At 56.4% G+C, this 27,798-nt stretch overlaps 1 protein-coding gene across 1 annotated transcript; it reads left to right on the top strand.

The window, feature by feature from the left end:
• The first annotated feature begins 12,389 nt into the window (after positions 1 to 12,389).
• Positions 12,390 to 18,703, top strand: WFIKKN2 (WAP, follistatin/kazal, immunoglobulin, kunitz and netrin domain containing 2). The gene is made up of 2 exons (XM_030296908.1): positions 12,390 to 13,131; positions 15,828 to 18,703. The coding sequence occupies exons 1-2, from the start codon at positions 12,931 to 12,933 to the stop codon at positions 17,346 to 17,348; spliced, it is 1,722 nt and encodes a 573-aa protein (XP_030152768.1). The 5' UTR covers positions 12,390 to 12,930; the 3' UTR covers positions 17,349 to 18,703.
• The last annotated feature ends 9,095 nt before the right edge of the window (positions 18,704 to 27,798 follow it).

Raw genomic sequence — 27,798 nt, 5'->3', positions numbered from 1 at the left:
CAGTCAGCCCGCCCTGACCCTGAGGCTCGCACCCTGGGGAGGAAGCTGGGAGGTTGGAGCCGTCCTGAGGGCCCTGGCCCCAGCTGCCCCCTCGGTCTGGGTCTCCTTTACTAGGGAGTCTTGCAGAGAGAAAGGGGCTCAGGCACAGCCCCTAGATGCTAAGATTGATGAATGTGGTACTGTGCTAGGTCCTAGCACCAGGTCCCCTGGTCGGGGATCCCCAAGGGGAGGACTAGCCATAGGGTTCAGACATGGAACTCTCATCCCGACACCCTCATGCCCTTTGCCCTCAGTGGAGGACTCTTTGCCTCCTCGGATCCTTGGGTTCCTGAGGCCACACTGGGCAGACGGACAGATTCAAGGTTACTGCTCCTGGGTTGGAAACTGAAGGGAGGGAGGGACCGACTCCCCGGAACAGGCGTTTCGTGCCCCCTCTTTCCCTTCGCGCTCACCCGCACTTCCCTGCTGCTGACTGGGGAGTAGCACCTCACAAATCTTCGGGGCAGCCCTCCCTGTCCTCTGCCATGATGCCTGCCTGCCGGGCCCGGCGTTAGAGAGGCCCGTTCGTCCAGGGCCCTCCCTGGAAGGACATCCTCCTGGTGGCTCCTGACGAAGGGGCCTGGCCCGTTCTCTGCCCCTGTTCTGTGTCCCACTGACCCCGGCCTATTTCGCGCTCACGGGAGATTCCCAAATATCGACACAGTGAGTGGTTCTTACGTTTTCAGCTGGCAACTGGCGAGAGTAGTGCTTAACCGACCGGTCTCCTGTGGTCCAGCCTTCACTGAGCCGCACACCGGGTTTGTTTCATGTGTTTGTTTGTTTGTTTCATGTGTTTGTTTGTTTTCGCAAATCCCCACTCCCACACCTGCCCAAAACAGAATCCAAAGTGCAAAGGAAACATTTTTTAGATATATATAAATAACTATTTATATATATTTGCATAAATATATATATATATTCTTTTTAATGTTTATTTATTTTTGAGAGAGAAAGGGAGTCAGAGTGTGAGTAAGGGAGGGGCAGGGAGGGAGCGAGACACAGAATCCCAAGCAGGCTCCAGGCTCCGAGCCGTCAGCACAGAGCCCGACGTGGGGCTTGAACTCACGGACCATGAGATCATGACCTGAGCCGAAGTCGGACGCCTAACCCACCGAGCCACCCAGGTGCCCCGTTAAATATATATTTTTAAGTTTATTTATTTATTCTGAGAAAGAGAGAGGAAGAGAGAGAGAGAGAGAGAGAGAGAATCCCAAGCAGGCTCCATGCTGTCAGCGCAGAGCCTGACGCAGGACTCAAACCCACAAATCATGATGAGATCACGACCTGAGCCGAAAACAAGACTTGGATGCTTAACCTACCGAACCACCCAGGCGCCACAGGAAACAGGTTTTTTTTTTTTATTATTTTTTTTTAACGTTTATTTATTTTTGAGACAGAGAGAGACAGAGCATGAATGGGGGAGAGTCAGAGAGAGAGGGAGACACAGAATCCGAAACAGGCCCCAGGCTCTGAGCTGTCAGCACAGAGCCCAACGCGGGGCTCGAACCCACGAACCGCGAGATCATGACCTGAGCTGAAGTTGGACGCTCAACCGACTGAGCCACCCAGGCGCCCCAGGAAACAGTTTTTTAAACGGAAGGTAAAATCAGGGCTTCCTTCCCGGTGGTGGTGTAGGCACGGGTTAGAGACTCTCCCCTCTGAGTCGAGACCACAGGGACTCGTGTGGGCTCACTCTTCTCCGGCCTCCATGGCTGTCTTCCAGTTCCTTGAATGGTCCGTGTAACCAGACACCTCACAGCCTGTGCATGGGCTGTTCCCCCCTTGCCTGGCTGCCTACAGTTCATCGTTCAGGGGCCCAACGTCCACATCACTTCCCCTGGAAGCCCTTCCCTGACCCCAGCTCTAAATTGGAAACAGGGCTCCTAAACCCTGACCCTCCCCCCTGAAATCTGAGCCAGCCAGGTGTTCAGAGTCCACTCCAGCTGACTTCCCACCCTTCGCAGGTGGACAAACGGACCAGGCAGAGGAGGCCAGCCCATATATTTCCTTTAATCACCCCCGAAATGTGCCGTTTACCTTTTGTGCGAGCGTTTGTCTAGTATCTGTCTCCTCCACCAACATTCCAACTCCACGACCCAGGAGGCCCTTTAATTCACTCCATCCGTCTCCCCAGTTCTAAGTACAGCACAGGACACGCTCTGACTCCTGAGAAGTGCTTCATGTGTAAATAAGTGAAGAATCAATCAGCCAAAGGGTGATTGAGGCTTAGGGTCTGTTGATGGTTAAAAAAAAAAAAGTTGTAAAACCCTTGTTCTAGTTATGGACATGCATACGTGTCCTGAATCACAGCGAAGAACAAACATTTGAGAGCCTCAGCCGTAGAACACTTTCCTTCCCCAGGGTCCCAGACGGCAGGTAGGGCTCAGTTCAGCCTCTCTCTCAGCACCTGCCTCCTGTGATCCCTCCAATGCCAGTAACCCTCTCGCCCGATGGGGCAGATCAAGGCTTCCAGCTGCTGGGCCACGTTCTCGACTGCTCTGGCCTCCCAGGTTCTGCTGGGTGCCTTTACTTTGAGACCATCTTGACCCTCGGCTCCTGATAAAGAGTAAAACGGCGAAGAGAACACCCTCCAGGGAAGCAATTAGCTGGGCAATGTAGGAGGCACTCAAAGGGGCAGGTCGCAGTGGTCGTGCTAATGAAGCCTTGACCCTGGCCTTCTGGATTAGGTAGCATGAGTCCGCAGGTTTGTGCAGGGTTGATTGAAGCAAGCCCCCATGCTCACTGGGCAGGAAAGTCTTCCGTGAGGTCTGGCAACGGGCTGGCATCTGAGCCACTCCGAACCCGGGGGCCTTTATCAGCCTCAGCTGGGTGGAGGAAGTTGGGAGGAAATCCAATTGTGAGCTCAATCCCATCGTCGTCTCTCCCGGACGAGTGCTGTCCTACATGGAAGGAGTCTCTTCTTCGCCTTCAAGGGGCTAGTCATGTCATTCTCTTTCCCCTTCTCCCCTTCCCTGAAAGAAACTGGAAGAAAGAAAAGGCCGTCCCCAGCCCATCAACCAAAGCTTCCACTGGGCCATTTCTCTGCCAGCCCGCAGTCACTGATGACACGTGGCCCACCCTTCTCCACTGCCTCTCCAGCCTCAGCCTGGAGCAGAGAGCCGGCCTCCCTCCCTCCCTTGTGATACTAACCCAGGGCCTACCCGAGTGCTGTGCTCCGGGTGACGGGGCCTCCCTAAGTCTCCCCACCCTCCCCTGTCACCTCTTTGCCGCATCTGACCCTCGCCACCTTTCAGAGTCTCAGTGACATAGTCCAACCTTAAAATTACGTCCGAACCCCTCATCACGATCTATAAGCCCAGCAGGGTGTAGCCCCTGCCCACCTTGGCAGCCTCAGCCACTGGCTACTTCTCTTTTTTTTAATTTTTTTTAATGTTTATTTGTGAGAGAGACAGAGACAGAACGTGAGTGGGTTAGGGGCAGAGAGAGAGACACACACAGAATCCGAAGGAGGCTTCAGGCTCCGAGCCATCAGCACAGAGCCCGACGCGGGGCTCGAACCCACCAGCCGTGAGATGGTGACCCGAGCCAAAGTCAGACGCTCAACTGACCGAGCCACCCAGGCGCCCCGACTTCTCTCTCCTTCTGGGCTCCGGCCTCACCAGCCTTGCGTCTGAGCTGGTTAAGACTCTCCTCACCTCAGTTGAACCCTGCTTGACCCACTCTTCCCCTCCTGGTAGGCTCCCTGCCCCCCTCCCCCGCCCCGGGCCCCTTGCCAACATGCACCGGTTGTAGTTGGATTCCTGAGCATGTGACTTCCACACCTTCCTCTCCACTTGGAACCGTCCACTTCCTGAGCACCAAGGCTAAGCCTGGTTTCTGTCCCCAGGGCCTCGTATACTACCCGGCACGCAGCAGGTATAAAATCAGTCTTTCCCCAGTGAATGATTATTGAATGACAACCCATTTCCCTGCGGCTGGCCCGGTACCCCTGTGATCATCCCAATGTTTGGTACGTTGTGAATTGTATAGCGACTCCCCCACCCACCTGACCCCTCCTGACCCCCTTCCCACCCCCCTGCCTCAGTTTCTGGGGCTCCGTCTTGACGCAGACTTGGGACTGTAGACTTGAACATACCCCCAAAGCTCTGGTCTCCCCTGACACTGGCCTCCCTTCCTCCCTCAGGGCCGGGTTCAGTCTGTGAGGTATTTATTCACCGTCAAGGTAGGCGAGCTAAAAGGCCCCTTCCCAGATACCACCTTGGCTCAGTTTCTCTTGGGGTTACAGTCACGAGCCAGCCCTGCTTACCAAAGCCCGTCAAACCCTCTGTGTACCGAGCACCTTACCAACCTCTGCATCCAGGGCCTCTGGGGCTGGCTCAACCCGGCTTTATTGTAGCCCACTGGTATCCCACAGACCCACGGGGATCGCTGAGAATCCGCATCCATTTTATCCGACACCCCATCATCCTGCATAGCAGTTGACTTTCCAATTCTAAAACCAGAAGCTAGTTTACAGTGCAGACAAGATGAGACGCCCCTCCAGCTATTGGGGAAGGAAAGAAGGAAAGAAGGAAGGAAGGAAGGAAGGAAGGAAGGAAGGAAGGCTGTTGTGACAGCTGTGGATTGCCCACCCAAAGCCAGTCAGAACCTCTTTCTCCCCTTGCTGCAAAGCAAGAACCATCTCCGGACTCCCTTGCAGCTACAGTCATGTGACACGGTGCTGGCCAGCGTGTGGGTGTGGTCGTGCCACACTCTCGGCAGCTGTCTCCTCCCTGAATAGATGGACGAGTTCCAGGGGCTTCGGCCCCCCCCCCCCAATCTGGGTCTGGAATGAGGAAGTATCCAGGGGAGCAGCCACCATTGGGTGTTAAGGACAAAAGCCACATGCTGAGGGTGACAGAAAAGGCAGGAGTCAGGGCCCTGAGGAATCAGCCAGGTTGCCTGGGACTTCCTGTTCTGTGAGAAAAGTAAAAACTCCTAGTTCTTTAAGCCGCAGCGGCTCAGCATCTGTTACACGCAGCCGAATGCACTCCAACTTGACGGTTCTTCTGACCGTTGATCTTTAACCCTCAGGGTCACTGGCCTCCTTCTGCCAAAATGTCTGTGACCGTGCCTCCCCCACCCACACCCAGCAGCCATGGCGGTGACCCCCACCCACAGTCACCCTTCTGTCTCCGTTCACCTGCACCAGCGCCAGCTGTAACACCCCCCAGGAGGCCAGAGCGACTGTCCAGCTGCCACCCCACCCTGGGCCTTTGTTGCCCTTCCTGGAGGCTGGGGCCTGACCTCTGCTGCCAGCTGACTCTGGGTCCCCGGTGAGACCCAGGGGGTCTCATGGCTCATTGTGTGGCCCAGCTGTGACTCCCTGAGGCCTACCCCAGGGCTCTGGACTGCCCCACCAGCCCCTTTCCTGGTGTTACCCTGCAGTAGAGCTTCTGGGACATTCTGGGCAGAGAGAATGGCCTGAACAAAGGTATAGACTGTATGGTACACATAGGGGGCCGACTGTTCTGGTGTGCCCGGGTCTAAGGAGTCTCCTGGGAGAGAGGAGTTTCAGGGCTAAAACTAGGCTAGTCGCAGGCCAACCAGGAGGGCTGGTCATCCGAGTGGGGCATTTGGAGAACACCAGTCGTTCTGTCCGGCTGGACCATCAGGGTGAGCAGTGAGGCTGGAAAGGTGGTAGGGGCAGATCTCAGAGGGCCCTGGAGGCCGTTAAATTCTGACCGGGAAGGGTCTTGAAAAGCTTTCAGCAGGTGTATTCGTGTCCTGTGGCTGCCATAACAAATCGCCACAAACACAGTGGTTTAGACCAATAGAAATGTATTGTCTCACAGTTCTGGAGGCCAGAAAGCCGAGGTCAAGGTGTCAGCAGACCTCCTTCTCTCTGGAGGATCTAGGGGAGAATACCTTTCTTGCCTTTTCCAGCTTCTGGTGGATCGAAGGCTCCTGGGCTTGTAGGCTACATCACTCCCATCTGCCTCCTTCTGTAAGTGCCCCCCCGCCCCAACCTTGGCATCTCAGATCTCCCTCTGCCTTTCTCTTACAAAGACACCTGTCACTGGATTTGGGGCCCTCCTGGATAATCCGTGATGAGCACATTTCAAGGTCCTTAATTCCCTCTGCAAAGACCCCTTTCCCAAGTAAGACCACATTCACAGGTTCTGGGGGTTAAGACATGGACATAACTTTTGGGAAGCCGCCATTCAACCCTTTACAGCAAGGAAGCACGTGTTCGAGTTCGGAATTTGGAGAGAAGACTCTGGAAGCAGAGAAGAGCGTGGTTGAAGAGGGGCTCATGGAAGCCTGGGGAGGAACCAAGGGCCGCGGCATGGTGGGAGTGGTGGACCCCCCTGGGGCACCTTCCTTCGCCTCCAGGGATGCCCCCTGCAGACTCTAGGTTCCTTCTTGCCCAGAATGGCTGGCGGGCCCAGGGATGGGCATACTCTCCCTTGCCTGCCTAAAGCTGGTCTTTGGAGTTCTGGTTTCCTGTCCTAGGACCACTGGTCTCTCTCCGGTGTGACTGACTCCAGGAATATTCACTCCTGCCCTGCAAGGGCCCGGTCTGCTTGATGGGATCGTCCGTTCATTCAGCATACACAGGTAGAGTGCCTGCTCTCTGCCTGCCAGGGGTCCGCAGCCCAGTCTGGGTGATAGATGAGAAATAAGCAGTTTCGGCGCCACATAAAGGGTGCTCAGGTGTATGTATCATGGGCAATCCCAGGAAGGTGACAGGCCAGGCCATGCTCACAAAGGGCCTCAAGTGTGGATTTTTGACATTATCCCTGAACCAATTTACACTCAAACGAACAGCGACCTGTCCTGACAGCGTGGAATGATTAAACCTTGCCACGGGTTTTATACCCCAGTTTTGGCCTTTTGTTTTGTTTTGCTTTTTCATTGTAAAAGCAATACCAGGAACTCTGCAAATGAGAGGTGGCGTGGACCTTCCTCAGCCCCTGAGATCAGGAATGCCTCTTGAAAGACTCGGAGCTGCCAGGATGGGCTGGGAAGGAGTTGGCCCGGAGAAGGAAGAGTGTCCATGGCAGAGGACAATGTCGGGGGCGGGGGGGGACGGGGGAAGACTGCATGGAGCTTTTTAAGGATCTGAATGAGGCAGCTTCCAGAGTTTGAGAAATGATAAGACTGGAGAAGGATACTGAGGCAGAAGTTCATGGTGATCTGGGTTAAATGCTTTGGCTTTCATCTTGAAGAGGTGGGAAAGCCATCTTTAAATTTTTTTTTTTTTAATGCTCATTAATTTTTGAGAGAGACAGAGCATGAGCAGGGGAGGGGCAGAGAGAGAGAGAGAGAGAGAGAGAGAGAGACAGAATCTGAAGCAGGCTCCAGGCTCTGAGCTGTCAGCGCAGAGCCCGACGCAAGGCTCGAACCCACGAACCGTGAGATCATGACCTGAACCGAAGTCGGACGCTTAACCGACTGAGCCACTCAGGCGCCCTGGGGAAGCCATATTTAAGCCGGAAGTCTTCAGGTAATGGTTCAGTCGGGAAGAGGCCTGTTTCTCACGCCCCACCCCCACCATGTGGTACCCTACAGTGGGGATCAGGAATGCATCTGGTTTTAGGAACATGTGTCCCTTTGCACAGCAGCGTGCAGGTGAGCAGGGAGACCCAAGGGTCTGAGACCTTCTCATTTCGCTTCGTCTGGAGGGGAAAAAACAGTAAGGCAGAGAAGGAGGGAGTGTGTGGGTGGGGTAGCCAGAAGAAGCTTCTAGGATAGGGATGGGCTGAGCAGGACGGAGGCTGTGCCCCTATTCGTAGCATTCGCACGAGCCCCAAGGCCTGGGAAAAGTGGAAACAGGGGCTATGGCTCTCCCCCAGCAGAGGAGAGCAGTGGAATGGACAGTCACTCTGCAGCCCTGTGGTCTTTTGGCTTCTACACACCCGTGTTTGTCTTGGCTGAGAGCTGTTTGGGGCTTTTTGAAGCTGATTCCATGAAGGCAAAGCTGGAGGAATCAGGACATGGGATCGCAGAGGAGGGAGCTGGAAGGGGCCTCAGATGGGGAAGCAGAGGTGGTCGCACAGTGAACCGATGGCAGACCAGGCTGAGAACCCAGGACTCCTGACTCCTCGCACAGTCAGGAGTGCTCAGCCTGAGCACCATGGAGCTTCCCAAGTGGGCGAGGGGTCCGACACCGGGCTGAAATCCACTGAGCACCTGATGCCCACCTTCTCCAGGGAGGCGTCTGGGGGCTCAAAAGTGCCCAGAAGTTGTGTCTCCTGTCCTTGCTTCCTGACACACAGATCTGTTCAAACACCGACCAGCTTCCAGGGACTCAGGCCCCTGTCCCGGGCCTTAGGGACAGGGGTCTAAGGAGGCCAGGCCGGCCAAGGGGGCTGGGCTATGCCCCACCACAGCCAACCCCACAATTCTCAGATCTCGATTCAGTGTTGCCTCCCCCGAGGCCCAGTGGGGACCCTCCCATGTCCTGCTCCGCACAGATGCCTGGAGTCACGTGTCCCACAGCTGAAGGCTTCCCCTGTTCGCCTCCGCCATCTGCTGAGGCCCCATAATTATTCCGAAACCCAGTGCAGTCTCACTCGGAGGGGAGAGTTCACACAGCCCTGTAATGTAACCCAGGCCCGCGGCCGCTCTGGCAGGGGGTCCCCAGCTGGGTAATGAGCTGCCCGCTTTATTGAATTCCCTGGCTTGGGTCTGACGAATCACAGCCTGTAGCCAATGCAGCCCGGGCCTTCTGAGAAGGCCTCTGAGCACCCTTGCTGGGGACTTCTTTCTCCCCAGCACCCTGCTTCTTGGCTTCGTACATTCTTCCTCCTCCCACAGAGGTTTAAATCGAGGATCAGGGCAGGGAGGCTCCCAGGGGGTTGGCCTCCCCCAGCCATTGGGGAGAAAGCGTGGCTGCCTCGGGTCCAGGGGCCCAAGCAGGGTGGATCAGTGCGGGCTGCTGCTTTGCCTTTCCTGGGGCCGCCCCACGCAGAAGCAAGACCTGCCGCTCCCACCCCCACCCCGTCTCCCAAACCTACTGACTTTCCCCTCACCTCCCCTTTCTGGAGGCCTGGGCCCTGCAGAGGGAGGGCCTTGGCCGAGGAGGCCGTGCTGCGGGCCAGGCCTTTCCGAGGGGGAGTGAGTGCCGGAAAGCACCTTCTGTGCTCCGTCTTGCCTGCTGCTCAGGCTCTGGGACCCACCGCGCCTCACATCTGCACAACAGCAGCCCCGGGCCTCTCTCCCCCTCCCTGGCCCCCGAGCACTTGTAGGGACCCCCCCCCCCACCAAGATGGCCCTCACTATCTTCATCATGCGTTTGCATGCTGTGCTCTCTCTGTGGACAAGGACGGTCATCTCTGTGTACCTAGGAATAAGCACATAGTAGGTGCTTTAAAAACCATCAAGGAAGGAAAGGGGGAGGAGATGCTTCGAGAGGTACTAGGTTTGATCCGGGAGTCCCCACATGTGTGGCCGGTCCCCAGAGGGGAGAGGCCTGGGCGATCTGGGAAGTGGTGTTCCTGTGTTGTCCCATCAAGGCCCCCGTGGCTTGGGAGTTGTTATGTGAAGGGTGAGCCTGAGGTCAAGGGTCACCCAGAGCCCACTGTCCGGGGTGGCTTCCTGCAGCTACACCTAGAGTTGGCCTTGAACCCACCCTGGAGCCGGTGAAGGGGCTGTGGCCGCCCCGCCCCCGACCTCTGCAGTGGTGGGAGCCGGAGAGAGCTCTTCCTGAGTTCGAGTTCAAGTCCAAGCGTGCCTGCTGTCCTCCCGGGGAGGGGGGAAAGGCAGGTGACACTCCCGAGGTCAGGGGCCTGCTCAGGTGACTCAGCCCAGGCTCCGCTCCAGGGAGGCTCACACTGGCTGGTGGGAAGGAGGCCTGGGGGATGGTACCAGGGGTGTGGTGAGGGTGGGGTCCCTGCCGCCCTCCAGAGAAGACAGACACGAAGCAGTCAGATCTGAGGAAGTGTGGGAGGGGCCCAGGAGGACACTTCAAAGTGCTCCCAGAACAGCTTATAAACAAGCTGGGCTGGCGGGGTGGCCAGCGGGGGACCTTTCTGGAGGGGCTGGAAGCAAGCATGGCTTGTGTGAAAAGCATAGGACAGGGGTGCAGCAGGGAGGGCGTGAGCCTCGGGACCCTGGGCAGGCCCAGCTAGCCGCTCGGTGACTCGGTTTCCTCTCTTGTACAATGGAGGAGCTCACAGCGACATCTCCCGGGCTCCCTCCTGGGGCTGGCGTGAGGGTCGGCAGGATGATGTAGGTGAAGACACCGTGTGGGCTCCGAGCCCTGATCAGATGTTATTTATTATTCTGAGCTGTGTTTTGGTGGGAGACTTGGAAGGGCTGAGAGGGAGAGCTGGGGCGTTGTAGGCCCCTTCTTCCCCGATGCTGTTTTGAAAGTTCTCAGAGTGGAATGGCCAGAAATGGGGCCCTAGGAGGGAGAGAGGCCCGTGGCCCTTGACAGGGCTGAGCTGGGAGGACACAGGCCTTTCTCAGTCAACCCCAAGGAGTTGGGGGGGGGGGAGCCTCCCCGTCTCGGCCACCTCTGCTCTGTCCCCACTCCCCTGTCCCCGCCATTACCTCTAGTGGTCTCAGGTGACTCCCCAGAAACCAGTCTCTTCTCCCTGGATACTTGTCCCCAAGTAACAGGGCCGTGACAATTCCTCTAAGCCCTGCTTAGAAATGTGTCACCGTCCATTTCCCTCTGTGATTTCAAAGGAGGCTGCACAAACTGCATTTGTCAAGTGCGGGGCTCAGGCCCCGCTCCGAGCAGCTGGAACACGGGTTTATGAAATTACAGGCAATTCAGAGCAGCCGGCGTCACCACTGTCTGGCTTCATTACGGGGACCGGCCTTGGAGGGGGAAGTTTATTCCAATAATTTAGGGAATTAGGACCTGACACCCTGTATTAGCTCTTCGACATAAGCAGAAAAGACAGATCTTGCGGAACGACCCGCACTATGGGGAAGGATGGGTACAGGCAGGGAAAAGGCCATACACCACGCCTGGAGGAAGAAGAAAAGTCTGCAGGGTGGAGAAAAGGCTGTACTTTTTCTACAGTCAAATTAGATGGCCAACGCTAGCCCTGAAGGGGAGAGTGGACCTGGGAAAGGAGGGGCCTGGGCTCTGGACTCAGTTTCTCCATCTGTGAAATGAGAGCACTGCTGGGGGCCTTCCAGGTCCCTTCTGGCTCCGACTAGTGCTGGGACCACGCCATCTAGTCTCCCTGGGACAAAGCATCTCCGTCGCCGCTCCTCAACTCCTGTGTGGTTGGGCCTTTAAAAGGTACCTCTCTTTTCTGGGGATCCGTCTCCCCGCTACCTCTCGCCCTCTGGGGGTCAAGCGACCAACGCAAAAACATTTTGGCCAGCTCACTTTTCGGGGGCGTTTGACATACCTGCCCTTTCCTGTCAAACGGGAGAGACATGGTCCCTAACTTCCCAGCAGCTTCTGACTCTCTCCCTGCCCCCCTCCACCAAGACAGCGTCTGATGTTTCACCAACTGCCCCTCCGGCCTCTAAAAACCAGAGCTGAAGCTGCACCTTGACAGCAGACCTGACAGCCAGGTGGGGGAAGGGAGGTTCCCAAAGGCCGCTGCCCGCACCCGCAAACTGGCTGCCGGGTCTTCCCTGTCGACGGTGGCATCCCATAGCGCTGTGCGACGGGGGATGAGTTGCTTAGCCTCTCTGGGTGTCTCTTCCTCAAATCTGCCACGAGGGTAGTTGGTTGTGAAGATGAAGGGACGTGATGTGTGCGGAGAGCCTGGCACATCCTGAGAGCCCCGTAAACACTAGCAATGAGTATCACTCTCACTGCCCACGGTGGCTGACCTTGGGCGAGGTTCTCCAGCCCGGAACCTTCTCCTTTGTAAAGTGGGGGGAAGTGACAGGACGGCCGAAGTACCCTGCACCGCTGGAGGGCTCAGGGAACCTGTGTGGTGGTTCGCGAGGGCGGCCCCGCCGCCCAGCGCTGTCCTGAGACACTCACCGCGGAGGTTTTCTCGGAGCGGACGAGTGTGTCAATCGAGGAGCGAGGAATGTGATAGGTCCCGGCAGCTGGGGGAGCCGGAGCATATCTGGTATGTGTCTCTGGAATGATTTGGGGGCAATTCACCGAAGTTGGAACTTGAGCCGTGAACTGCCCGGGACAGAGAGATAGGGAGCTGTCCGAGCGCACACCCCCCGCAGGGGGACCTGGTGCGGGGGCGGGAGGCGGCTTACACGGCACAGCGCTGCTGCTCAGGCCCGCCCTGGAATGGCCGTGAACTTGTTGTTTTTCCACGTCATTTGCTCTCAAATGTGCTATCGGGCCAGGCGATGCTAACCCTGTGGCTGCAGGTCCCTCCTCGTAACAAGCGATTGTGTGTTCTTCAGAGGTGGCCACGGGGAGGAGGGGGCCCGGCCCGCGGAGGTGGGGGAAAGGGAAACAAACCGCTCCTTTACAGTGAGCTTGCGTGTCCCGGAGCCAGCTCCCCCCCAAAGCACATGCCATTTCTGGCCCTTGAAGGGGTTAAAAGGCCTCCTGGAGTCAAAAACAAGCAGGTGTCCCACCGTGCCAGATACGCCGCCTAAACCGCTTCCAGCTTTTTTTTTCCCCTTCTGCAACAAGTCTGTGATCAGCCACGGGACAGAGGAGCCAGCAGCCCGCCTGTGACAGGCATCAGGTTAGCTCGCTCCCACTTGGGTGGCGCGCCCAGGATATAAATCCAGGCTCGGGCCCCCGCCGCGGCTCCTCTCCCTGCACACTCAGGAGAGGGAGTTTCCTTGCGAAGACCTTTCCTTTATCTGAAGCCGCAAGGCCCAGCGGGCTGCACTGACTTGTTGGAGGCGGCCGGAGGCAGCCCCACCGAGGAAGCCTGCTGGGGTGGCGGGGAGGGCAGGTGTCTGTAGCCCAGAGAAGGAGAAGGCCCTGGGGGGCCCCAGCCCCTGGCCTCGTCCCAGGGGAGGTCTCTAGCCACCATAGACCGCATCATGTGGGCCCCGGGGTGCTGCCGGCTCTGGTCCCGCTGGGCGCAGGTGACAGTGTTGCTTCTGCTGCTGGGGGTGCCCCTGAGAGGCCTGGCAGTGCCACCCATCCGCTACTCTCACGCTGGCATCTGCCCCAACGACATGAACCCCAACCTCTGGGTGGACGCCCAGAGCACCTGTAAGCGGGAGTGTGAGACGGACCAGGTGAGTGGGAATCCAGACGCCGGACGCGGACCACGTGAGTGTGTTAGTGGGGGCCGTGGGCTGGGGAGGCTCAGGAGCACCTGGCAGGGCCCAGGAACACAAAGGAAGTTGGGCCCCAGGCCGCATGGAGATACGTAGGGCGTGATGTCTGCCCGGGTCCGAGACCCCGGTGAAGAGGTGGGTGTGATGTCCAAGCCCATCAGGGATGGCGAATCCTGGGATTCCCAGTCTCGTGTTTGCCGAAGGCTGCTCGGAGCCAGAACTAGGCCAGGCGTGTCGTGTGGTCTGGCCCAGCCCTTCAGCCCCCCATCAGCAGGTGAGAGCAGACCCTCAGGGCAGTGCAGCGAGCGGCACAAGGTCCCGTAGCCAGGGATGGGAGGGTGGGCGTAGAAGCTGCGTGTCTCTGACAACGGACTGAGGCCTCCAGGCCACCTGCCCAGGGGTTTGCACCGTGACCTGGAGATCAGACCAGGCTGATGGGGAGAGTAAGCAGGAACAGCTCTGAATAGACTCTCTGGTTGGCCCTGGGAGGGAAGTGGAGTGAGCTCCAACCTGCCAGCTTCCTCGGTCCTCCCTTCTGCTCTCATCAGAGCAGCCTGGGCCAAGCAGGGCAGGGCTGGGGTTAGAGCAATTCTCTCCCGGCTCCCAAGTCCAAGGGCCATTCCTGCCACTCCCCACAGGGGATGGAGAGCGTGCTGGTACCTAGCAGCTGCCTGGAGAGAGGCGCTTCCTGCCGGCCTGGCCAGTTCCTAGGGCTCGGGGCTGGGCTGGGCTGGGCATCACCGGGGCACGGGAGAGACCCTGGTGCGGCCTTTTCCAAAAGCATGGAATCTCCAGAAAAGGCCAAGATAGCCCTGCAGAGAGTGGCCTCTGCCCCATGGTGTCCAGGGGACAATTGTCAGACCACTCGGGCCAGACGCTGCCAGTGAGCGATGGTGGTGACGGAGGAAGGGGAGATAAGGAGTGTGGAGGCAGAGCACTCCCATTCAGCTGAGGTCACGCGGTTCACTGGCTACATTTGCAGGGAAGTCTGTTTCAGTGGCTCAGGCTGGCCTGATAAATCGGGTGGCGCGTGGGACAGGGAGACTCTGGCTGATTTGGCGTGTCTTGGGGAAAAGGCACCGTGTGGGGCTAGGGATTCATGAGCCTCTGGGTATGTTCTGGGCCCTTAAGCAAAAACTGTTCTAAGAATTCCTCCTAGGTTCCCTGTGCCGAGACACCTGCCCCTGGTCTCTGAGGACCCAACCTTTCAGGGACATCGGGGTCCTAAAGGAGCTTCCTGGGCCAGTTCTTAAGGAATTTGATGACCCTCGGGCCAAGGAGCCGGGGCTCCTGTCTGTTCCCAGTCCCTCCTGCCCTCCAGCCCCCACTGGTCTCTCGCCCTCAGACCCCAGCTCCGAGATTCGCCCATCCCCGGACCAAAGCCTCGCCTGGTGTGGCCCAGAAGTCTATGCCAAGCAAGGGCTGCAAAACAAAGTCCCCATTCTGAGCCGAGAGGGGAAAACAGTAAACAGGTCAAGCGGGCAGGCTCCACACAGCTCCGGTGGGGGATTTTTTTTCCCCCCTCTTAGCTGATGTGGAATGTCAAAGAGGCTGAAATAAAAGTCAGAACCACAAGAGGCCAGCCCTAGTGGGGAGTAATTCACAGAGCCACTACCAAGGCGAAGGATTAGGACCGTTGCCCGCCTGCCCAGCGAGTACGATGTGTTATTGTCGAAAACACCACGTGAAGTCCTAGTTTGTGTCGGCCCCAGAGCATGTTGCTAATTTCGAGGAATTAAACTAATGCCTTATGTGGCTCCACAGAGAATCAGGGGGGATTATAGCCTAGTAAGTCCTCGCTGACGGCTTTGCTGACCTTTGCCACCCAAGGGGACTGTTTTCCGTGTTGATTTCCCCATGAAACGTCCCACACGTCGGAACTGAGCACCTGGGTCTGGCACAGCCCTCCGTGGTGAGACCTGGCGTCCTGGGCCTGTCCGGCCTGCCCCTCCCCTTGGCTTTGAGCGAATGCGGTCCCTTCACAGAGCTGTCGTTCCTGACGTGTATGTGTGTGTGTGTGTGTGTGTGTGTGGCCGGCCTCGAACTTCTGCCCCGGAGGTGTCCGATTTTTCCTTTTTAGGGTTTGGTGTGACCTCTTCAATTCGGCCAGGGCGTCCTCACCCCAGTGGAAAAAAGACAGAAAGGCAGGCTCATTTGTTCCAAACTAGACCTCAGAACCCCATCCACCTGGAGCTTGAAGCCCTGTTCTGCCACTTGCCGGCTCTATGGACTCGGGCGTCACTTCTCTGAGTCTCTGCCTTTTCATCTGTAAAATGGTAGTAAGAAAACTTCCCCTCCCAGAGGTACGTGGCCCGCCTCTTCTCACACTACTGGCTGTGTGACCTTGGGCAAGTTACCTAATCTCTCTGTGCCTCAACTATCACTACCTGTGAGGGGAGGATGATGATTGGGCCCACCTCCCGGGCTCGTGATGAGCCTAAGTCGGCAGGCAGAAACGTTCTTCGTGCCGCCCTGGCAGATAGCAGGTGCTATGGATACGCCAGCCACTCTTACTATCAGCACGTTTGGCTCACGGTAGGCAGTGAACAGATACCGGCTCCCTTCCACGGGAACCATGGGGTAGGGGTGGGGGAAGCCTGTCGGCTCTTCCGGCTCGTCCTCACTCGGGCCTCTCGATCTGGCTCCCTCTGCAGGAGTGTGAGACCCCCGAGAAATGCTGCCCGAACGTGTGCGGGACCAAGAGCTGCGTGGCCGCCCGGTACATGGACGTGAGAGGCAAGAAGGGCCCAGTGGGCATGCCCAAGGAGGCCACATGCGACCACTTCATGTGTCTGCAGCAGGGCTCTGAGTGTGACATCTGGGACGGCCAGCCCGTGTGCAAGTGCAAAGATCGTTGTGAGAAGGAGCCCAGTTTCACGTGTGCCTCCGACGGCCTCACCTACTATAACCGTTGCTACATGGATGCTGAGGCCTGTTCTAAGGGCATCACGCTGGCCGTCGTCACCTGCCGCCACCACTTCACCTGGCCCAACACCAGTCCCCTGCCGCCCGAGACCACCGTGCGCCCCACCACGGCCTCCCCGGAGACCCCCGGGCCGGATATGGTGGCCCCCGCTCTGCTCAACCACCCCGTGCACCAGTCGGTCACCGTGGGCGAGACGGTGAGCTTCCTCTGCGATGTGGTGGGCCGGCCCCGGCCCGAGGTCACCTGGGAGAAGCAGCTGGAGGACCGGGAGAACGTGGTCATGCGGCCTAACCACGTGCGCGGCAACGTGGTGGTCACCAACATCGCCCAGCTGGTCATCTATAACGCCCAGCCCCAGGACGCTGGCATCTACACCTGCACGGCCCGGAATGCCGCCGGGGTCCTGCGGGCCGACTTCCCACTGTCAGTGGTCAGGGGGGGTCAGGCCGCGGCCACCTCGGAGAGCAGCCCCAATGGCACGGCCTTCCCCATGGCCGAGTGCCTGAAGCCCCCCGACAGCGAGGACTGTGGCGAGGAGCAGACCCGCTGGCACTTCGACGCGCAGGCCAACAACTGCGTCACCTTCACCTTTGGCCACTGCCACCGCAACCGCAACCATTTTGAGACCTACGAGGCCTGCATGCTGGCCTGCATGAGCGGGCCGCTGGCCGCGTGCAGCCTGCCCGCCCTGCAGGGGCCCTGCAAGGCCTACGCGCCTCGCTGGGCCTATAACAGCCAGACAGGCCAGTGCCAGTCCTTCGTGTACGGCGGCTGCGAGGGCAACAGCAACAACTTCGAGAGCCGTGAGGCCTGCGAGGAGTCCTGCCCCTTCCCGCGGGGGGACCAGCGCTGCCGGGCCTGCAAGCCCAGGCAGAAGCTCGTTACCAGCTTCTGTCGGAGCGACTTCGTCATCTTGGGCCGGGTGTCCGAGCTGACCGAGGAGCCCGACTCGGGTCGCGCCCTGGTGACCGTGGACGAGGTTCTAAAGGATGAGAAGATGGGCCTCAAGTTTCTGGGCCGGGAGCCGCTGGAAGTCACCCTGCTCCATGTGGACTGGACCTGCCCCTGCCCCAACGTGACGGTGGGCGAGACGCCGCTCATCATCATGGGCGAGGTGGACGGCGGCATGGCCATGCTGCGGCCTGACAGTTTCGTGGGAGCGTCCAGCAGCCGGCGGGTCAGGAAGCTTCGCGAGGTCATGCACAAGAAGACCTGCGACGTCCTCAAGGAGTTTCTGGGCTTGCACTGAAGCCCTGGCCCCTCCCCGGCCCCCTCCCTGGCCCTCGTCCACCCACCCGCCCCCGACGCCCCTTGGTCCAAAAGCTGGGCAAGGTCAGGTTAGACGGTCTTAGGCCAGCAGGGAAACAGCAATCGGTGAAAAATGGTGGAAAAAATGGCACCAGAGTTTCTTAGATCAACTAGTCTTTGGGTTCGGTAAGGGGCCCGTATTTTCTTTAGCTGAGGGGGACAAAAGGAGAAGCCTGTAGACGCACATTATTCCTGGTGACCAGTCTGCTTGTGTGGATGACCCTCTCTCTGCTGGCCAGCCCCCTCTGCTGGCTCCCCTGTCCCCAGCTGGCTCCCAGCCAGGGGTCCAGAGAGGGCATCTGCACGGTGGTCACCGGAATCACGGAATGGACTGGTCTGCAAAAGGGGTAGGTGGGGAGAAAAGGAGGGCCCAGGGACTCGTTGGACAGATTCCCCACAGCCGCTATGGGCAGAGACTGCTTCACGTGAGGGCTTGTGGGAAGTGGGAAGGGCAAGGCATGGTCTGACCCAGCACACAGCTGGCCCTGAGGTGGCGGTCAGCCGGTGCCTCGGCCAAATTGGCTCTGTGGTCCCTGAGGCCACCATGGCGCCAGCAGAATACACGTGTTCCGTGTTTCTCCTTGGCTTTATTGATTGGTTTATTGACGGTCGATTTATGAATTCAGCTCTGTTCAGTCCAACTCAGTGGGCGCTTTGTGAACACTTGCTGGGTGCCAGGTGCTAGGGCACAGAGAGGTATTAGTCACCGCCCAGCTCCTAGTTGGCTGAATGTGAATGTCCAGATCCCAGGGCTCCCACCCCCACCCCCACCCGGCCTGAAGCAGACCCGTGGCTGGCCCTCCCCATTTGTGTCTGCCACTGGCTCCCTCGGACAGAAAGCAGATAGAAGCCCCAGGATCTGTCCTGGTGGGAAGGGAAATATAGGAAGAGGAAAAGTCAGGGTTGGGGGGAGTGGGTAAGTGAAAGACGAAGAAGGGAAGGAGGAGGGGAGACCGGCCTGGGAAAGGAAAGGAATGTTGCTCGATGCTTCCATCTGGTGGTGGCCTTAGGAGCTGCAGGGACCTGAGGAAAGCTCTAGGTGCAGCCCGGCAGGGCAGGTTTGGGGATGTGACAGCTTGTTGGTGACTTCTTGTTTCTGGACTTCCTGAACAGGACCAGCCACCCCCTACCCCCCCCACCACCACCACCACACACACACTAAAGGACTTGAGAAAGCCACTGTCAGCTCTACATCTGCCCCCCATCCCTCCTCAGCCCTTCATTCTGTCCTGGCCCCTCCAAAGCTGAAGAAGGTCATTGTGGAGCCTTCCTCAAATGTAGGGAGGAAGATTCCAATTAAAAGCTCATAGTATCAAAAGCCCTTCTTGTGTGATTTGTTTGGGTTAATGTGTGTGGGTGGGGGGGTAGTGTCATTTGCTCCGGTGACCTTGCAGGAGGGAAGTCTGGCCAACGGGACCATATATGGGTGACAGAGGGACACTAACATTCGCCCCACTTTGGAGCTCTGAGGCTCCTTAAATGCGGTGCTCACCGCAGCTCAGGAAAGCTGAGACCAGAGAGGCCAGGTGACTTACCCAGGAAGATAGGGGGCTTAGGCCCGGATGTTCGGACTTCCGTCCCAGGCTCCCTGCCCGTCACGACAGCATGGTGGGCCAGGGGCAGACTCCACTGATGGTGTCGTGTTTGGAGGCACGATGTTGGAGGAGAGATGAGTGGGGCAGGAAGAGGCAGGCTGCCCAGCTGTGGCTCCCTAGGGGGCCTCTGGGTGAGTCCGGGTCCCGAAGCCCTACGTGTGCTCAGAGCACAACGCTCTGTTCCCAAAATGGGGACAACAGCACCTTTGGTGTTGGGCGCCTGTGGCTATTTCCTGTCCTGGGAGTTGTGGCCGTGGCATGCCCCACATCTCGTCTGTCCCTGAGGCTGTGAGCCGGCCGGGCACCAGGGACCCCTGCCCCCTTTCCACTTCCCCGGGGGGTCTTCTGGGAGGAATCCACACCCAGCCCCATCCAGCCTGGCCAGGTCTAGCCCATCCCTCCTTAGAGATAATTCCTGCAGGAAGGAGGAGGCCGGGATCGGGAGACAAGCTGTTCCCTGACAGAGAAGAGAGGCCAGAGGAGTGGGGGCTTCTCAGGTCACCTTGGGGAAGATGCTAGGCACAACACTTAGCCACCAAGGAGGTGTGAGCACTAACCCCAGGCCCCCTCCCTGCTTGGGTCAGGGAACCAGGGAGGTAGGGGAGGACTCAGCGCCTCACCTGCCCTCAGCAGTTTGGGGATGTTCTGCTGCACCTGCTTCTAGGCGGGGGTGCCCCAATAAATGACACACTGCCTTAGAGCCTGAGGGGTCAGGTGTCCACATGCTAGCACCTGTCACCTCCCTTCTCCCCGCCCCCTCCCTTGCACGGATATGGGGCCTGAGCCCTAGTGGCTGCCTGGTGGAGGTGTGACATTCAGGGGACACCAATTTCAGATCCACCTAGGTCTGAATGCGGGCTCTGACACTTTTCCGGTGCCTCTCGGAACCTCAGTTTCCTCATCTGTAAAACAGAGGGTGATAAGTGCACTTCCTGGAGACTTGGGGAGCTTGACCCTGTTAACCTTGCCAAACCGGGAGAAGGAGTCTGGCACAGATGGCTGTCCCCGGGCCTCCTCCTTGCCCTCAGCAGCCCCCTGGCCAAGAGCAGGCCCCCGGGACCTAAAGCCCTCGCCGCATCCTGTGGGGCCTGGGGTTTCACGGATCCAGTGAACATACAGCTTCAAATATTTTATTCTGTTGCTCATAGAGCGCATTCAAACTGATCATCCCTCACGGGCTGATGTGGGGTTCAGAAACTATAGGCACTTAGGTAACGGGCATCTATTATAATTTTGGTCCTACGACATGGCATTCAGTTTTTTGTCCTCGAAACCAAGCCTGAGTCTCTGATCTCCGTTGCTCAAGTGTTACCCAGTAACTGACCTCTGATAGGTGCTCAGTAGAGCTTGAGCTAAATTCCCGGGGCCTGGTTGCCAGGTAAACTGGGGAGGCTCCCCAGCTGGGGCCCAGGACACAGTGAAGTGGGTGTGTGTGTGTGGGGGGGGGTGTCGGGGGATTGAGCTCTCCTCCAGCTCCGAGGCCAGACTCACCTGCCCCCCTGTCTACACTGGACACTCACTCCTTCCCTCCTTGCATCCGTTGGCTCCCCTCCCCACCCTCCCTGCTCCAATCCATCTCTCTGTTCGCCTCTTCAGAGGCCTGGTCTGGCGCCGGCTGTCTCCGGACCAGCCTGAGGCCTCTGGGGCAGGACAGCTTGGCTTTTTCCACCCTCTGCCTCCCCCAGCACCTCCAGCCTCCTAGGACACTCTGCTCCATTGTCTGGCCAGCTGCTCCATAGTCTGATGTCACCCCCCGGACAGCGGGGCCAGAGAGCAGGGACCAGGGGCGGAACCTGACGAAGAAAAGGGAGAACAAACACACAGCCACATGGTGATTTCCTTGGGGGGGGGGGGAGGGGACGCGGAGGGGGAGAACGTGTGGTCGCCGACGGTCCTGTTGTAACAGCAGCACCGAGCGGGCTCTCAGACACCATTTCTTGTTGCCTCCGCCACAACCGTACAGGACAGAACCCTGCTCTGTGGACGGGAAAACTGAGGCTGGAGGAGGCCCGAGACTTGCCCACAGTCGCCCAGGCGCTACGTGGCAGAGTCAGGACTCGAATGTAGGCCATCTGCTTCTCGCAGTGTAGGACACGCATCCAGCGCGTCGGCCACACGCACACGCGCGCAGACGGCCCGCTCTTACGACGTGCCACGTGCCACGGTACTTCTATCACACACCTAAGCAGTCGTGGCCGGCATTCCTGAGCGAGACATTGGCCTTGCGCCTACTTGTCCTCCGAGACTCAGCTCCGCTGTCCCCCTTTGTGCTTGCACCATCCAGGCCAGAAGCACCGCTTGGGGGCCCTCCCGAGGCTCGTGGGGGGAGGGCCGAGCACCCAGGGCTCTCCAGGGATTTGCTGGATGAACAGAGGGTCCCGGGGCCAAGGGCCACGAGGTGCACCAGAAGGCTCCAGGGCTGGGAAAGGGCTTCTCTGGGGTCTTCCCTGCTTTTTCCCAACTCCACTTCCTGATACCACTGCCTCCTTCCCCTCCTTTTCCTCCCTCTCCTCTCCCTCTTCTTCCTTCTCTTCCTCTTTCCCCTCCCTCTCCTCCTCCTCCCCCTCCCCTTCCTCCTCCTCCTTCCACCGCCTCAAGGAGGCTGAAGTCTCTCTCCTGCTCTGGGAATGTGTGATTAATATAGGCAGGATGGGTGGTAGGGTTCCTGGGTCCTATTCTTGGCTGTGGCCTCATTCTGGAATGTGCCCTGAGGTCAAGTGACACTCATCTCTTGGGCTGAGGAAGGAAGAATAACCCTCCAGCTGGCATTCTCCGGAGGGAGAGGGAAGGGCAGGCAGGTGGGCAGGCCCACCACCCCTCTCCTTCCCGCCTCTCTGGCTCCTGAGCTCTTCAGCATTTCTATTTCAGGGTTGAGTAGGAATCTCTGTGTCCACATCCCAGATTACCCCAGGACAGGACTATTGGCATCGCGGTCTCCCACAACACCCTGACCACCCTCAACCCCACTCAGGTGAAAGGAAGACAGGACTCAGCTCCAACATCTCCTAGACTGGACCCTCCTGGAGGTGGGACCTCTTTCCAGCACGTCTGTCAGCGGGGGGGGGGGGGGGGGGGGGGGGAGGGGTGTGTGTGCTTGGTTGTTCCCTGCCCTTCTCAAGTCTTAATGTTACCAGAGACTTGACAGGATGTGAAGATGTACCCATCCTGATCATTCGTTTGCGGTCTTGGTGTGAGGGATGCACCCCGTTCTGTCTGAAGATGAGAACTGTTTTGTCTCCTTTCTGTGTGGGCAGCCAGGAAACAGGGGGGACTGGGGCATTGGCAGGGACCCTCAGCAAGAGAGAAGTGCAGCCCCCCAAAAGAGGGAAGGAACACTTAACTGATGACAGCTCGGATCAGGCACTTTATTGTTTTTTTGTTTTTTTTTTTTTAGTTTATTTATTTTGGGGGGGGGGTGTGAGTGGGGGAGGGGCAGAGAGAGAGAGAGAGAGAGAGGGAGAGAGAGACACTCTAGGTTGTGCAGTTGGGGACCAGCAAGCAGACACAGAACGTAGTAATGTAGTCGAGGTGGGAACCTCTGGGACATTCACGGAGGCTCTAAGAGTGTTTCTCCAGCCTTCGTTCCTGGCCTCGACACCTCAGAGCAGGGAGCTGAGCTCTTACTGACTTCCTATTTCAAGCACTATTCCACATCTCAATGCACCACAGGGGCCAACAGAATAAAAGGGGATAAGAGCCCTGGAGTCTTGATGTGACCAGATAACTCAGATTCAGAGCGGTCCTTAACAATCATCGGAACCAACGGTTTCACCTTATGACCCTAATAAGAGGAGAAAGCTGGTGTTCATGGTTGAGTGCAACACAGCTTTCGTGAGACTTGCACAGACGGTGACTCGTCCCCGTCCCAGAAGGTGGGTGCCCTTTAGCAATCAGATGCCCCTTTACCATGACTAATAGCTAACAGCACCTAATATGTGCTCATACAGTATCTCCTTGAATCTTCACAACCCTGTGAGGTGGTTATTACTTACCACGGTTTCGGAGACGATGACGTTGGGGGTCAGAGAGATTGAATAGATTGCCCACACAGCCCCCTGGCCAGGCAAGGAACCAGGCCTAGGTCGGTCTGGGAGACTCCAGAGCCCGTGCATTCAACCACATGTACAACATCTTCCACCACAGAAGAGTGAAATATGGTCTGCTCTCGCTTTTGCTTCCTCTCCCCTCCCCACGAATCCAAAATTAAGTTTCACTGCCTAGGATTCTCATGAAAATGCATGTTTTGAGGCCAGCTGACCTCCCCTAAGAAGGCTGAGCACAAGCCCTCGAGGCTAAGCCACAGGAAGAGAGAGAGTGGGGGCGAGGGAGGATGGGGGGGGGGTCAAGCCCCACCTCACAGAAGAGTGGAGAGAGTTCAGGTTGTTCCCTATGCTTAATGCTCTACAGATCTCACACAATCTTCACAAGAACCATAACAAGTGGGACTTTTCAGAGAGGAAATCTGGGGCTGCGTAGCTTTAAGAGGGTGAGTTCAAGGGTGAGTTTGGGATTCAGTTCAAAGTCCTACTCCAAAGCCCATATTCTTTCTGGTACAGGGTTACTGGGAATAATTTTATTTGGAGGCTTAATGAGGCCCCTAGAACATTCGTACTTAGCTCTTATAGCAGTTACCAAGGATCCCGTAGGGAAAACTGTGCGGCCTTAGAGCTCCAACCCTGCTGGGGAAGGTGGGCTGAGGCATGGATGAGACGCTGGGGTTTCCTGTTCTAAATCCAGATGCATGCTTCTTTCAGAGCAGTGATGCTCTCTTAACAGGCGCCGGTCCTATGAAGGGACTTGGCCAGCTTGTGGCGGTATTTTCAGAGGATGACGGAGTAGCTCAGCTACAAAGGAAATTTAGGGGAGCCTAGGGAAGGGCATTGACTAGGGAGAGTGACCCAGGAGAAAAGTTACTTGGGGCTGTTAATTTCTGGCTTAGATATTTATTAAGCTTTTCCTCCAAAGCCTCATTCTTTGATTTCTGCTCAACCTGGAAGATAACTGTAGGCATCCAAAAAGCCAAACTGGAAAATGCAACAGCTGAGCTCTGAAAAGACTTGTTCCCTTGGTTAGTAGAATATGGGGTTAGAGGACGGCAGGTGGGCGTGCCCTGGGGGTGTGTGTGCAGTGAACATACCCATTCCACCCACACAGCTTCGGTGTGCTAGCCGGTGCTACCCGCTGGGAGCCCTGATATTTACAAAAACAGAGTTTTGTCTCTAAAGGTAAGAAAACAAATGAGATGACCCCTAGAGGGAGCTTCTAGCCTGAGGAGGTTTCCAGGGTAAGCATCTTGTAAAGATAAGAATTAGAGTCATCCCCGTGTGCAACCTACTTCTGCTCTTGGACTCCTCACCAGATCTCCCCATCCCACGCCTGGGTTTGATGAATAAAGTTCTAAACCAGCTCTCTTTCACGGTGTCTTTCTGGTCAAAACTTGTTACAATGAGGGGCACCTGGGTGGCTCTGTTGGCTGAGCGCCTGACTCTTGATTCCAGCTCCGGTCATCATCTCACGGTGTGGGGGTTCGAGCCCCGCATCGGGCTCCGTAACCGACAGTGCGGAGCCTGTTTGGAATTCTCTCTGTCTCCCTCTATCCCTGCCCCTCCCCCATTCGTGAGCACTCTAAATACATACATACATACATACATATAAACTTGGAACAAGGAAAACACTTAAAATATCCAAAGTCAAATACAGCTTCTCCTGGGAGTGATGGGCTGCCAGCCGAGCTTCCAGTTTGGATGCCCTCTGCCTTTGCGAACCCCAGGGCTTAGCACACATTCTTCCCGCTGTGGACACATCAGATGGAGGAAAAGGACCAGAACCAGGTTTTCCCTCCACCAGGGCTGGGACTTGGAGGGAGCCCATGCTTCCCCGGATGACCCATTCTTTATCACTTCATAACTCCCCTTGCAATCTAGAATCCCTCTGATGGACACGCCTCTCCTTTTTCTGTACATATTTCCACATTCTCCTGTGTATGATTATTTGGGCATGGGTGTTATCTTTTGTTAGAATGTAAGCCTCTTGAAAGGTCCTAAATGTTTATATGTATCATCACCAGTTCCTACGCCAATAGATGCTCAATAAATATATTGAGTGGATGAAACAGGTGTTGTTTGAAATGACATCTCCCTTTGTCTGAGACAATTTAGGGACCTGAGTGGACTCGGACCCCAGGGAGGCTCCTGAGTCAACCTCACTCTTTGGCTATGTAAGTACTAGAAAAGCCCGGGACTGAAGACTTCAGGGATGTGCAGCACCTCCTGTTACCTCTCAAAGAATCTGAGTACCCAGACAGTAGTAGTGATGTGGATAAATACAACTAGCACGTGACCTTCAACTCTCACAGCCTACTGCACCGTGTTTTTGCTGATTTCCCTTTCCTTGCTGTGCCGGGCAAAGACTGATATTCAAATGAGGTTAGGGTTGCCGAGGAAACCACCTCTTGCAGGACCAGGCTGGGTACTCAGGGGGTCTTGTCACAAAGTGCATTTCAGATCATGTCCCCTAAATAATCAAGTATGGTTCTTTCATAAAGCCCTCCTATTGAGGCCAACCAAAGGAGCAGGCTAGTGTAGTGAGGAAGGATCACAGACCTTGCAAACAGAATCCCACAGTTCAAATCCAATCCTGGCTCTACTGGCCATAACTGTCACAAGCTTCCTGCTTCTGTTTCTTTATCTACAAATGAGGGCAATAGCACAACCTTCAGAGGGTCCTTATGAAAGTTAGGTGAGTTAAAATGTACAAGTGCTTGGGGGCACCCGGGTGACTCAGTCAGTTAAGCATCTGACTCGTGATTTCGGCTCAGGTCGCCATCTCACGGTTGGTGAGTTCGAGCCCCGCGATGGGCTCTGTGCTGTAACTGCGTCGAGCCTGCTTGGGGTTCTCTCTCCCTTTCTCTCTACCCCTCCCTACGCATGCTGTCTCTCTCAAAATTAATAAATTCTTTTTTTTTTTAAAGTACAAGTGCTTAGGACAATATATAGCATGTAGTAAATCTGATAAAGTGTTGGCTATTATTACTGAGATTCTGACTTTGGTTATTCCCTCTGGACTCCCTAAGAGTCCAAATAATGCCCAAATCATCATCACCAAATAAGCAGCATGCAAGGTACAGGCACAGCTACCTACCCTCCCTCAAAGTCTGGAAGAACACAATAGCCATCAGGAAAGTGTGATGTGCCCGCGCCAGGTGTAGTTGTCTTGGGTCCCCGAAATTCTGCAAAGCCTCCGCTAAGGGGAACTGATCTCCAGGACGAGTCCCAAGGCCGTGTGTCCAGAGGTGTCCTCTCTCGCTGTTCTCTCACCTTTCCCAGATCCTGCAGGAAGGGCAGACAGAGGAGATACACCCTAGCCACCTTCCTACTGGCTGCCAGACACTTCCCCTCCGGCAGAGGCTCTTGGGGAGGTAAGGTCTTACCTCCATCTCTCTATTCCTTTTACGCAGAATCTGAAAAGTTCTTTGAACAGTTGTGGCCCAGATAATAAGTCTCCTTCCCAAAAAACATCTCTTCCTAAAGTACTAAATAAATAGATAGATAGATAGATGAAGTTTCCTTCATATCTTCCAATCTGTTGTAGGTTTCAGGAAGATGACATTCCCTAGGTGAGCTTCTGAAAACCGGGTGGTTCTTAAAGTCCTCAGTTAAAGGGCCTCAGGTGACACCTTAGTTTCTAGAAAGGCTGCCCAGGGACCACAGCTGTCTTAAGCACTGGATTGAAGTGGTTTGGAAATCCCATCATGTTTCCTAGAAATAGAAAGGAGTTAGCAGAAAGTCGGTCCCCAGGACTCTACCGAACTTTACCTTGACAGGTAGTTTACAAAACAAAGGGTGTTCTTTTTGGGAAAAGAGCTCTGGGGTCAGTAGGCAGATCTGGATAATCTGAGTGAAAAAAGATGGGGCGCCTGGATGGCGTAGCCGGTTAAGCGTCCAACTTTGGCGCAAATCATGATTTCGCGGTTTGTGAGTTCAAGCCCTGCGTCAGGCTCTGTGCTGACTGCTCAGAGCCTGTGGAGCCTGCTTTGGATTCTATGTCTCCCTCTCCCTCTGCCCCTCCCCCCTCCTCTCTCTCTCAAAAATAAATAAACATGAAAAAAAAGAAGAACAGGCACACTCATTACAAAACAGATCGAAATCCAAACTTCATCCTTGCTAGCAGTGAATTGGTGGGCGGTGGAGTGGTGGCAAGGAAAAGCAGTCTGAAAGGGGTGCCTGCAGGTAGAAACAGAGGCGTGAGCCTGCATCGCAGGGCATCGGGGCTACGATGGACAATGTGATTCCATTTCGTGACCTATACTGACAGGAGTATCCAGTGTTCCCTTCCATCAGTGTCCAGAAGTCATCCATGTATACCCATTTGCTACAAACTAAGCTAGACTGAGGCCACGTCCGTGCTTGCCACATCTCTTTCTCTGTGCGCCCAAAGGGGCAATGGCCCCAGATTCTCCCAGCTCTCCCAACAGTGCTCAGGAAGGAAAAGGAGACTCAACAGCTCTAGGAGGGCAGGCGGAGACCCAGGGTTTAAAAATAGCTGCAACCCGATGGCTGGCAAGGAAGTTTATGTTTGACTTGAACATCCAGGACCTAAAAACCACAAAAGCAATGCCTAGCTCATTCCGTAAATGTGGTCTTTCCACAATTATTCTCGAAAGACTCGAGTGTATAGACAGAAGGGATGCGACCTACACTATATGCCAAGGTTTGTCTAAAAATATTTTACACCTGTTCTCTGTTCTGCACACTGGTCATATTTTATCAGTGAAGTAAAGTACTCGTAATGCCAGGA

The sequence above is a fragment of the Lynx canadensis genome, chromosome E1, assembly GCF_007474595.2.
Source record: "Lynx canadensis isolate LIC74 chromosome E1, mLynCan4.pri.v2, whole genome shotgun sequence".
Classification (NCBI taxonomy): domain Eukaryota; kingdom Metazoa; phylum Chordata; class Mammalia; order Carnivora; family Felidae; genus Lynx; species Lynx canadensis.
Note: the sequence above shows the minus strand (reverse complement) of the source record. Positions and strands in the feature narration are given on the sequence as shown.

What these genes read in the sequence shown, in the direction of transcription:
- WFIKKN2 (XM_030296908.1), top strand. Translation starts at nt 12,931, where the DNA reads ATGTGGGCCCCGGGGTGCTGCCGGCTCTGGTCCCGCTGGGCGCAGGTG. An exon ending in GGGAGTGTGAGACGGACCAG is followed by an intron (nt 13,132 to 15,827) that starts GTGAGTGGGAAT and finishes CTCCCTCTGCAG; the next exon opens with GAGTGTGAGACCCCCGAGAA.